Source organism: Sardina pilchardus, chromosome 23, assembly GCF_963854185.1.
Source record: "Sardina pilchardus chromosome 23, fSarPil1.1, whole genome shotgun sequence".
Classification (NCBI taxonomy): Eukaryota; Metazoa; Chordata; class Actinopteri; order Clupeiformes; family Clupeidae; genus Sardina; species Sardina pilchardus.
In genome coordinates, this window is record NC_085016.1 from 9,415,438 (window position 1) to 9,428,299 (window position 12,862).

Genomic DNA, 12,862 nt, shown 5'->3' on the forward strand with positions numbered 1-12,862 from the left:
AGTCAAAATAAGGTATCAGTGTGAGTGAACCAACAGTATGGTTGGTTAAAGCGCTGTAATGACCAGCATGATTCACAGACAGCCAGCTTTCCTTCCTACTTAGAACAGGTGAGACAGCCTTCAAATTATATTACGTTTTATTAAAAAGGACATATACTAACAGCATTGGAAACAACGCTGTGACAGCAGCCATCATCCCTATATAGCAGACATAATGTCAGATTTGTTTTTTTATTTTTTGGGGGGGGGGCGGGGGATGGAAGGGGGGGTGTGGAGGGTGAGTTGGGGAGGTGAAGACTTGTGTCAGGATTGGCAGCCATATTCTCATTCTTTGGCTCGGTGGAATGATTTATGAGTCAGGACGGCTTAATAAAGCTGCCAAAACAAAGCAGCCCGGCGGAGACGAATTAGCTCGGGGAGAGAGAGGGGGGAAGGAGAGAGAGACCATCACCGTCAGACATCATTCAGACTAATCATCGCCCAGAGAGGACCATTAGCTCCAGGCAGTCCATGAATATCTCACTCATACTTCTTTCACATTACACCAACCAACCTCCACAGCGTGTGGCTGGAGACAGCCCACCGAAAAGCTCGCTAAATGATAATTATGTCAATGTTCCTCAGCGCTAAGGCTAATATTGAGACGATGCAATAATCTCAGCGGGACAAGTTATGCATCAATTCAGAGTTTCAGTATCGATGTTGTCCTGAGGCGAATTGATTCATTCTACTTATCTTGTGTGTGTGTGTGTGTGTGTGTGTGTGTGTGTGTGTGTGTGTGTGTGTGTGTGTGTGTGCACTGTGATATGTGCAGACTTTTCCAGGAAACACAGACATGGACTCTGTGGTCCACCACAAGCTGCCCCACTCTATACGAACCCGTTTCCTGAGGCTGGTGCCCCTTAAGGGAAACCCCAGAGGAGGCGTTGGCCTGAGAGTGGAAGTCTACGGCTGCACTTATAGTGAGTATTCCCATCCTTCAGATTGCAGCCCACACAACCACAAGTCCAACCAAAGAAATGAACAAGTACAGTAGCACCCTGTAATGCCCACTCTCACTGTTCTGCTAAAACACTGCACTGTGGCATGAGACATGATACAATAGGCTGAGATTTTAGAATCACTGGGCAAGTGTTATGCCAACTTTGTGACACATTTATGCAAATTATGCCACTTACCTTTATTTGCATAGTGGCTGTTTGTTTGAGCTATCGTGGAAGAGCTACTGTAACGCTTTGTCTCTGTCATCTTCACTATAGAGTCGGATGTGGCAGACTTCGATGGCCGCAGCGCGTTGCTCTACCGGTTCAACCAGAAGTCGATGAGCACGGTCAAGGACGTCATCTCGCTGCGGTTCAAGAGCCAGCAGGCCGACGGGGTGTTGGTCCACGGAGAGGGTCAGAAAGGGGACTACATCACCCTGGAGCTCCAGCAGGCCAAGCTCATTCTGCAGCTAAACCTGGGTAAGAGTGACAGTCACGCTACCTACAGAAGCATGGAGGGGAAATGAAAGATGCATTAAATATTATAGCATTTTGGAGAATTTTGCACAAATGTAGTTTCAGTTTCACTAATTTTGTGAGTTATGGCATTTGGCCTTGGCAGAGGTCTGCACACTGTGAATGCACTGCTTGTGACATTTGCATGTATTCATCTTGGAGACACCTTTATTCAAAGCTACTTATACATATTGTCTGTAGCTTACAGTAATCCATACAGTGAGGTCACTAAGCAGTTAGTACATTAACTGAGTCACACCAACTCAGCCTTAGGTGCCATAATCTCATCTAATACATTTACTCACACTGTCTAGGCTATCACCTCATCTCTGTGAATGTGCCTCATAGAGGTTGTTAGATGAGTCATCTAAACTATACTGTATAGAATTTTCTAGGATAGTGAATGCCCATCTTAACAGCAGACATAGTCTTCTTCCAAAGCGTTACTCAACTTTATCCACTTCCTGCAGATGAGTCTAAGCCCCGTAGAGGCAGCATTCGTTCGGCCGTGACCCTGGGCAGCCTGTTGGATGACCACCACTGGCACTCGGTCCTGATCGAGCGCTTCAGCCGCTGGGTGAACTTCACTGTAGACCACCACACCGAGCACTTCCAGACCCAGGGCGAAGAGGACTCCCTGGAGGTGAACTACGAGGTGAATACCTACCAACTGTTGCACAACATACATACAGCCTCTTGTTATGTTATGTGCATTTCCAAGTATTTGTCAGATGCTTTTGTCCACTGAGCTATAGGTCCTTTCCATATTCCTGTAACTCTGTTTATATTGGTATTGAAGAATTCATGTGTGAGGTTGCTGGCATTTCATACCATAGTCCCCTTCCGAACTTGACATCAAACTCAGAAGCCTTGTTCTCAACCCCAGCGTATGCGGATCCTAAACTTCCTGTGGGTTGACGCCAGGTATTGAGATGGAGCTCCAACACTTCAGCCTCCTTGATCCTCAACACAGGTGCCTCCTGGCCTGAGCCCTCTCCTCTACGCCCTGTATACCCATGACTGCATACTAGCTCCAACTGGGGCATTCAATTGGCAGACGACACCACTGTGATCGGATTAATTGCCAACTATGATGAAATGGCCTATTGGAGTGAAGTCAACTAATTGGCAGTGGTGCCGGGGAACTCTCTCTCTCTCTCTCTCTCTCTCTCTCTCTCTCTCTCTCTCTCTCTCTCTCTCTCTCTCTCTCTCTCTCTCTCTCTCTCTCTCTCTCTCTCTTATCTCTCTTTCTCTCTCTCTAAGACCAAATAGTGTATTGTGAATTTCAGGAGAAAGAAAGATTGGCTTAACCCCATCATCATTAATGGCTTTACTGTAGAGGGTCAGCAACTTCAAGTTCCTCAACATCAACTTCACAGAAGACCTCATGGGATATGCAGACTGACCATGTAGTTAAAAAGGCCCAGCAACACCTCAGACGACTAAGATAGTTTGGTATGAGATCTAAAATCCTAAGGATCAGGGGCAGGGCACTAGCTAGAGTATTTTTGACCGGAGGCTTCACTGCATGTCACAGAAGCTGCACTTCTTGCCATCAAACACAAAGTACTGCAAAAGTTTCTGCGTACAGCTGAAGGCATCCATCCAGGACTTGTACAATAGGCGATGCATCAGTAAAGGCAAAATAATCCTTTTGGACCCCAGTCATCCTAACCGCAGACTACTTCAACTGCTTCCATCTGGCTAGCAGAATCGTACCCTCAAGGCTCGGACCTACAGACTTGGCAACATCTTTTTTCCACCAGGCAACCAGGCATATGAATATTGGACTGTGAGAGCCTGTGGCTGTGCCTGTCTGTCTATGATCACACTCTCCCACTCTTTCTCTCTTTCTCTCTCTCTCTCTCTCTCTCTCTCTCTCTCTCTCAATCACTCAATCACACACACACACACACACACACACACACACACACACACACACACACACACACACACACACTTCTTATACTGTTACTATTTCTTAATCAATTAAATGTTGTGGTTCTGTTTTGAGAGGCTTGTACATAATAATGAGTATAACCTTATCAAAACAACCTTAAGTTGTGGTTTTGTTTTGTGAGGTTAATACATGAAATGCACAACTTGAGTTGAAGCAGTAATTTGACATACACACAATCAAATGTGACCCGATCTGGAAAAAAATAATTACAGTGATCTCAAAATTAAGATTTTGATATCAACGGAGAGAGAGCATAAGCTTTAAAATGATATTCTGGTCAAAGTCATGTTTTGAATTATTGTTAAGATATAGCATTTTGAATTATGGCCTTCTGTCATCTTTTTCCAATTAAAAAACTGAGAAGATCACATTTTAAGTTACAGGTTATAAGGCACGTACAATTTGCTCACTTGAATAATAATTTCTGTAACTTTACATTCTTGTCTTGACTATGAAACTTCATTTTGAGTGCCTCTTCTTTCATATAACACCAAAAAAGAAAATTAAATATTTTCAATGGTTTTTGAAGTAGCCTAATCAGCCTGTATCTCAAAATTAGAATGTGCGAGGACGAGGAGTGAAGTTATTTGGTCAGGTCAGGTCCAGTAGTGAGGCTGCAACTCTCCCATCTAAGCAGGGATATTCATCGTGATGAGTCACTTAAAGGTACCCCGAGCTCCATACATCCTTTAGAAACGTGAGGCACTCTTTCACATTTCACTGCCCTCTTAGATTTTATGGGTTATTTATCAACTCGGCTTTGAGCGACTGGTGATTTATTATGCATTAAGTCCTCCTTCACCAAACAACTTAAATATTAACAGTTTCTTGTGGCTGGTTTCAACCTTGACAGAAAATTACTTTATGTATTATTAACCAGCAAATTGTCAGTTCGCAAAACGGGCACGCTCAAAGACAATACCTTAGAGAATGACGAACAGCAAGTGCTCCATTTATTCATGAAAAAATAAACTCCAAAGCTGCCACTTTTAATGTAAAAGAGGTCAACTAGACAGCTACACGTTTGTTGATAACATAAGGCCTTAGAAAATCATATCAGACTGTGAGGGTTTCATTGAGGTTTAGAAGTCTCTTGGTATACAAACTGATTCAGGGCCTGAAAATCATACCATGGCTAGACTCATAGAAATAAAATCAGCCGCGGTTCCTGAAATAAAAAAAATAGAAAAATAAGATTAAAATCCATTTCTGTGAAGTGTAAGGTATTACAGGTCAAATGAAGTGTCATTGCTCATGATATGCATGTAGAGTACAGTTAGGAGTCTAATTTGAATAGGCGTGGTAATGGAGGGCTGATGTTTGAGTGTGTGTATATGTACGTGTGTGTGTTTCTTTCCCACTTCACTCAAGCTCAGCTTTGGGGGAATCCCTTTACCTGGCAAGCCAGGAACTTTCCTGAAGGAGAACTTCCATGGCTGTATGGAGAACCTGTACTACAACGGAGTGAATATAATTGACTTGGCGAAGAGACGCAAGCCACAGATCTACAGCACGGTATGCAAACACGCACACAGGCACGCACACACGCACACACACACACACACACACACACACACACACACACACACACACACACACACACACAGAGGGAGAGGTGGAGAGGGAGAGGGAGAGAGAGGGAGAGAGAGAGATTGAAGCACCATCTTTTCTGTGGAATCTGCAATAAAAACGTACTACTTTTAGAAGATGACTCTAAGTGACTAATAAAAGATTGGGGCAACTTTATACTTCCTTGCTGTGCTTTCTGTGAATATTATCCTATCATAAAGAGGAAAAAATACCAGTACCTTCTTGTGCATATGTCTTCCCTCTCCAGCAGTTCCAGTGCTGTAAACACGTAGAAAACACACGTCTGGATTTGTCACAAAGTTGTTAATGAATGTTAAATGAAACACAGCTAATTATACTGCATTACCACTCGCTGATATACTCTATGATCCACTGGTAAACTGTAAAATATCAGTAGTGTGTGTGTGTGTGTGTGTGTGTGTGTGTGTGTGTGTGTGTGTGTGTGTGAGTGCTTGCGTTTGCAAGAGCCAAGTGTGGTTTTTGATTGCTTATGTCAGATTTTAGTCCAATTAGCAAACGCAGCAGGCAGTGAAGCATACTGGCCCCATCCCATTTCTTCCACTCTCGTGTTGAGAATGCACAAAGTGGGCAAGAGAATTATATAGAAGTCTGCTCTCACACACACGCACGCACGCACGCACGCACGCACGCACACACACACACACACACACACACACACACACACACACACACAGACAGCATGGCCAACTAGATCAGCTTTCTCTCTTCCCTGATAAACAACCTAACCCTGAAAGATATTCCCTGTCAATCACTGTGTTTGGCACAACTTAAGTAGGACAATTAGTGAAAAGACAAGTCCCAGAACCACCTCCCCAACCCACTAAACTGAAGAAGACACGAATCCTCAAAGAGAAATCTTTAGTCTCCATATTACAATTTTCATGATAAAAACACAGTGCATGGGCTCTCTTGTCTCTGATGGTTCAATTTTAGAGAGCCTTTTCCCCCCCAAAAAAATAACTTTCTAAAAAAAAGATTGCAGACACCGTGATGTGGCTTGGCAGTTATGATGGAGATGGAATGGAAAGGTGGCGGCACATCTGACTGACAAATTAATTGGAGAGGCAGACCAGCAATTGCAAGCACTCACACTTACTATTCTTTTTGATCATCATAATCCAGCGAGTCCTCACCCTCACGCCATGACAAGCTGTCTGTGTGTCTGCTTCACGCCCGGCTCTGTACAATCTAATAATATGGGAGATAATGGCCGGAAAAAAAAAAAAAAAGAAATTAGTCAGACAAATCTTCAAGTGAGGGAAATGACCAGGTGTCAGTCAAGTGGAGAACTAAAATAAAGGTATTTATTATCATTACAGGAGCAGTATTTTAGGATACCTTTTATCCACAAAGAGCCTTGACAAGCAGTTCTACCCTTTCATTTCCCCCTTGGTCTTTTTTAATTTCCCTCCCTTCTTTCCCCATCTACACCTTCTCCCACAATTACGGGGGGGGGGTGGTGGGGGTTTGTCCCCGTGTCTACCCTTCTCTTTTTCGCTCCCTAGGGGAACGTGACGTTCCATTGTTCCGACGCTCAGCCGCTGTCGGTGACGTTCCGCAGCCTCGACAGCTTCCTGACAGTGCCCGCCGACCTTGGGACGGAGAGCTTCTCGGCGCGCCTCCAGATCCGCACGTGGAGCCGCGAGGGACTCATCGTCGCCGCCCCTCTGGCCTGGGAGCCTCCGCAGCAGCAGCAGCAGCAGCAGCAGCCGCACCTGCGCCTCGTCTTGCAGCTCCAGGGGGGGCGAGTGCTCCTCTCCCTCGACAGCCACTCTGACCCCCCCACACAACTCTACTCAGGTGAGACAGGAAAACACTTGAGCAATTATAGCCATCATCTTGGCCCCCCCCACACAACTCTACTCAGGTGAGACAGGAAAACACTTGACCTCTGACCCCCCCACACAACTCTACTCAGGTGAGACAGAAAAACACTTGAGCAATTATAGCCATCATCTTGGCCATAAACGTGGTAATACTTGGTCACCGTGGTAACGCTATAAAAATCAAGTGTCCATATGGCACTGTAAATGTGCCCATGCAAGATTATAGGCTATTCATAAAGCTTTATTATATCTGACACGATTATAATTGTACTTGAGTATTAATAATTTTCACATATAAAATGTTGTAAAGCTTTATAAAGTCATTATACTACAGTGTAATGTTATGCATGAAACAAAATCATTATTTTATTTTATTCATGACAGTTGCTATTGTGTTAAATAAAAAGGACAAATAAGTGTTCATATCATCTTGTCATCAGCACGTCATGGCCTATATTCTGTCAAATGCCATTAACATACACATACAAATGAATTATTATCTAAGATTAGACTCGGTACATTGAAAAGGCAACGTGATAAGTCATAGTGCACGAAATAGCACAGTTAGTGGTTAGTTAACCAGCCATGTCAGTGCTGACCGGGCTTGTGCTGTGTGTGATGTTCTCCAGAGCAGACCGTGAGTGACGGCCAGTGGCACTCCGTGAGAGTGGAGATGAAGGGCCGGCAGGTGTTTCTGACGGTGGACAACCAGGGATCTGTCATCATGGAGGCCAAGCATCAGGTCACCAGTGGGAAAAGGCCAGCCCTTGTGTTGTTTGGAGGTACTGGAAGAGTAGGCTACATTGTTCTGTATAGACATAAAGTAGTGTGTCAGGGGTAAGGCATTCATGGAGCAATAGAGTATTTTTTTTATTTCTTTAAATTAATTAATTAAAGGAAAACGTTAAAAAAATGATTATTTTAAATTGTTAAATACTTTATCTGTATTTCCTTGTTTTATCCCCACATGTTGCAATGTGCCAGTTTTTCACTTCCATTGACACAATACATTCTATAAAAGTATTATTTTATGCAACAATACCCCCTTTAAATCTGTTTTCACCTCTAAGCTCACTTTTCCAAAGGTCCCGTATTAGACTTTCACCTGTGGTTGCCATTTTAACAACAGCACATTCAAAAACATACTTGCCATGGCCAAAAGTAATCATTTTACCCTCGGCTTGAGAATGCCATTGTAAAATGAATAGACAGTCTGCCTTGAAATAATCCTCGGTAATCTTACTACACTCAACGGTTCAAGACTTACCTGAATCTACCTGCTTTTTTGGTTGGAGAGTCAACATGCCCGTTTTCATAATTCTCACATTCAAAGAGCCTGTCAGAGATTAATTTACCAAATACCTACTCTGCGGAAAGTTGCATAGAGTTCAAAATGCAATTACTGCTGAGAAAGACATGCGTTCTTCAATGTGCCATTTACTGTAATCTTTGGCCTCAACCCTCGATACCAAAGCAAGGCTTTTAAATCCTCCAATTCCGACGGCTGCTTTAGGAGACAAGACAATTCGGCTAAGATGTTCTAAGCAGCTTTGCGCACATTTCGAAACGGAATTTGATTTTGGAGAGCCGGGGCCATGTTGAAAATCTTGTTTGTTTTAATGGTGTAATCATTTTTTTTTCCTCTCCACTTCATATTTTCTAAGGAAAAGAGCCGTTTTCTGTGTTTTTTCTGTTTGTGTTGTTGTGTCATTCAAGGATGTGCCACGTCCTTACCCAACCTTGTGTGTGAGAGCGGCGCTTTGGGATTCCAGGGCTGCATGCGCCTCATGTTCGTAAACAATTACCCCGTCAACCTGCTCCAGGTGCAGCAAAGGATTCTGGGAAACTACAGCCAGCTAGATTTTGATGTGTGTGGGATTCGAGACAGGTGAGGAATGTACAAGTTCCAGATACATGACAGCAAGTGTTTTTTTCTTCGCTTTTCAACAACCTAGTCGCCCCCCCCCCCCCCCCCCAAAAAAAAAAAAAAAAACACTGCCTGCTCCACTCAGAGCCAACGCAAATTCTAAACACCCAGTCAAATATTTGATTTGATTTAGACAGAACGTGGATGTCCCATCTCCTTTTTTGTGGCTGTTGATGGCATCAAACCATTTCTGAGATAAATCGTTGTAATCAGAACTGATTTTCTGAAAAACACTTCATCATTCATCACCACAGCACCAACCGGACTTATAAAAAGCACAATCTCAGCCTTGATTTTTAGCTCATCTTGGATTGCAATAGCTCATGTTTTTTTCTCCTAGCCTGACTTTTGTCTCTGTCTCTCTCAGGTGCACGCCTAACTACTGTGAGCATGGAGGCCAGTGCTCCCAAAGCTGGAACCAGTTCTACTGCAACTGCTCGGGGACAAGTTACACAGGAGCTACCTGCCACAGCCGTCAGTTCACTTACTCAACTAAACCTTTAGCTCTGAGCTCGTACTTACACACTGAGTGTGTGTTAAATGTTTAGTTCATGTTCGGTGTTAGCCTTATATGAGGGTTTTTTAATTAGCATTAGCATTGTATTAGTCATTAGCCTTAATGAGCTGAATAGAGCTCGGGCACACGCCTTGCACTCTAGGAATATTGCCGCCATGTTGGTAGCGCACCGAACGTAATAATCCATTCATTCAGATGCAGAAGACAAGAAGCAGAAATGTAGTATTAGCGATTTTTTTCCACTTGCGATCGTGGGTTGCGCTGTTACACCCCACTACACAGCAACATACGACCAAGAAGGCAAAAACTAAGTAACAGGAACACACTAACAGGTGGGAGTAAATCCATAGTAATCCATAGTAAACTAAGGAGTGAGGCTGCCAATATGGCTGTGCCCGCAAAGTTTTCACGTCATGATCCCGAGCCCTATTGTTGCTGGTATGGTATATGCTTCAGTAGTATTATATAGAATTTCATGAGTTGGAGCTCTAATTATATTCTAGCCTATAATTCTTTGTTGGTTTTCTGATTAACCGAGGCATGGGAAGCACAAAATACAAGATATTGAATATTCCAAACATTTTGATCTTATCAAATAATAAATGTTATCTCAAAGGAAAGATTCACTTCAAAGCTGTACCAGAGCAAAGAACATCTTCAGTCGATATTCATTCATAACAAAGGATGTATTTTTCTGTCTTGTCATTTAGTGGATGGTATCCATCCGAAACATCAGCCAATTCAGATTTCAAAAGCACATAACGCCACTCCAAAAAAAACGGAAACATCAAAAAGTTTATAATCAAATTGTTCCATCCTCCAGTACCTCCATCTCCTGCCAGATGTAAAAAAGCTTTAAAGATCTCTTTTCCCACTCAAAGCGATGCTGTGACTGAAACCACCCCAGCCATTTCTCTTTTTTCCTCTCACGAGGCTGTAAAGAGAGAGACGTGTTTAATCAAGAGATTACTTTAATCAATACGGGTGTTTGCCGCCAATGTTCTCTCAGCTGCGGGAGCACGCTTGTTTTTCTTCTGGCAAGCTGATGGTCCCAGACAGGCCCCCCGTAAGGAGACCGGGGATCGGCCACGGTCTGTCGGCGAGATGCATCGCATTACGGGGCGCGAGTGAGAGCGAGGAGGAGGAGGAGGAGGAGGAGGAGGAGGAATGCGAGGCGTTTTTCATTGCTTTCCCCCACAGTGCTGCCACCCATGCAGTAACGACAAGCAAAGTGAGCGCAGGAGGAGAAGAATTAGGGACGGTCTCATCAGGGCTGCTGGTTATGGCCCCTGAGAGTGGAGGATGAGGAAGAGGAGGACGAGGAAGATAACATGACAAATCAATGAGGGTTTACAGCGCTTTAAACTGGCAGGGTGTTTTTAGGAGAATTTAGGAGGAGGGAAGTCAGCAGAGAGGATAACTCACTGTGGATGCACACACACACACACACACACACACGCGCACACACACACATGTGTGCCCATTTGACAGTGATTGGTTGCTGTTCCATCCCGGCAATATGCTTTCGATGACACCGACCGTATGCTAACCGAAAGGTGAACACAGTCACCTTCCCAACTGGGGTGAGCTTGTTTCAGATCAAAGGGGTGTCATAGTCAAAGGGATGTACCATTTCCAACTGACTTCAGATCCTACGCACGCTTTTAAATTGACAGCTGAAAGAGAATAGCTGAGCTGAGGGAATGTAATGAGTCATGTTGGAATGTTCACAGCCCTGTACGAGCGATCGTGCGAAGCGTACCGTGACAAAGCCGACCCGTCGGGCAGGTACACCCTCGACCTGGACGGCAGTGGACCTCTGGAGAGCACAGCGGTGACTTGTAGCCAAACAGGTAACACACATACACTCAGACACAGACACACACACACACACACACGCACGTAGGCATGCACAGAGAGAGAGAGAGCGAGAGAGAGCGAGAGAGAGTGAGAGAGAGAGAAAGAGAGAGAAAGAGACATACGCACAAATACAGATTAGCTGGCCTTGAGAACCCTCCGACATACTCACTCGTACACACCACACACACACACACACACACACACACACACACACACACACACAGCCATCCGAACACACACAGACACACTCATTTGTACAGATTATGGATGGCAGTGCATTCAGCATCCGAGCGTGGGCCTGGTAATTAAGCACTCTAGGCCTTCTGGCCACTCGGCTTTTATCACCATTGATCACCACCAGAGCCAGTTGACCAGTTGTTAATAGCAGCAAAACAGACTACTTAGAGCTACTGCAGAGCCGGGGGCACCATGCAGAGGCAAACATGCACAGCTGCATAATCACCGGGAGTTGTATTGTACGCTCTTGTGTTTTTGACCACGCAGAGCTATATCCAGCAGCTATAGAGACATTTCTGCTTGCGTGATTGTTGACATTGCGTTGCAGCCCCCATGCCGAGTACACAATCACACTCGAGTCAAAAGTGCATATAACCACGGGGTACTGTATTTCTGTCTCTTAAACAACGTTATATAACACCAATGGCTGCAAGTAGTAAATAAGTTATTGATTCATTAAAAACAGACCATTGTAATACAACATTTGTCTTTTAGGAATAGTCAAGCTAAGGGAATGTGCAGAATACATTCTCTTGCCTGATGTTCCAGGAGTAGCTACAGTAATATCAGGCGCCTCTATAGCTGTTGCCCGGACATGCTCGAGAGAGAGAAGAGCTAGCAGATTTGTAGCAACTAATCAGGGAGCCCAGGGAGGTGGTGTCAGTGGTGTTAAAGTACACCATTGAAATCACATATTGCAGCGTTTCACTGTAATATGTTTTTCAGAGGACAACCTCTTCTTTATTCCAAGTGCAAAATAATGTGATGTTCCACAGCCGTCCACCCATCTCTCTAATGCTGTGATAATACAAAGACGGATAAGTGGACAACAGAGAAATGTAATATCAAATGACAGGATTAAGTAGATGGGTGCTGGAAACACAGTACAGGCAGATGAACATAACAGTATATAAAGCTTATGGGTTTATTATGTTCTGGGCATCTTATGCATATTATACTTATATTTTACATATTACTATGCATATTACACTAACCTAGACCAGTCATGTACACTCTGTTGATCTTCCTCTGACAACAGCGACAAAATATAAAAGCTGTGCTGGAAACTGCCCTGATACTGCCTGTTTGTATATTCAAATACAGCATTTTTATTTTTAAATCATTCACTAAACCCCATAAGGCTTCAACGCAATGTTTTAAAGATAGGCTTACATTATGTATGGTATTCGGTTTGAGGGGAGTAAAGTGGAACTCGTCGGACTATTTCCTACAGATAAAGACAGCAGCTGCGCATCTGCTGCTGTGATAACTGAAACTTAAGTACAAGACATGTCCAAACAGGCCAGTGCCTCAAGTCGGACTGTACCACCAAGCCAGCCAAGTTTGACCAAGGCTCACCCCAATTACCAGCCTGTTGACCATGCAAATGTCTCAGGCCTTGGCAAACAGACAACCCCTCCCCCT

At 44.0% G+C, this 12,862-nt stretch overlaps 1 protein-coding gene across 1 annotated transcript in view; it reads left to right on the top strand.

Annotated features, from left to right (window-relative positions):
- cntnap5l (contactin associated protein family member 5 like) overlaps positions 1-12,862 on the top strand; it is a 46,020-nt gene that overhangs the window by 14,227 nt on the left and 18,931 nt on the right. Inside the window, exons 3-11 of the mRNA XM_062528572.1 lie at positions 815-962; positions 1,260-1,463; positions 1,970-2,154; positions 4,831-4,974; positions 6,576-6,870; positions 7,526-7,678; positions 8,613-8,784; positions 9,191-9,297; positions 11,074-11,193. Coding sequence (XP_062384556.1) covers positions 815-962; positions 1,260-1,463; positions 1,970-2,154; positions 4,831-4,974; positions 6,576-6,870; positions 7,526-7,678; positions 8,613-8,784; positions 9,191-9,297; positions 11,074-11,193 — 1,528 coding nt within the window. The remainder of the gene's footprint in view (positions 1-814; positions 963-1,259; positions 1,464-1,969; positions 2,155-4,830; positions 4,975-6,575; positions 6,871-7,525; positions 7,679-8,612; positions 8,785-9,190; positions 9,298-11,073; positions 11,194-12,862) is intronic.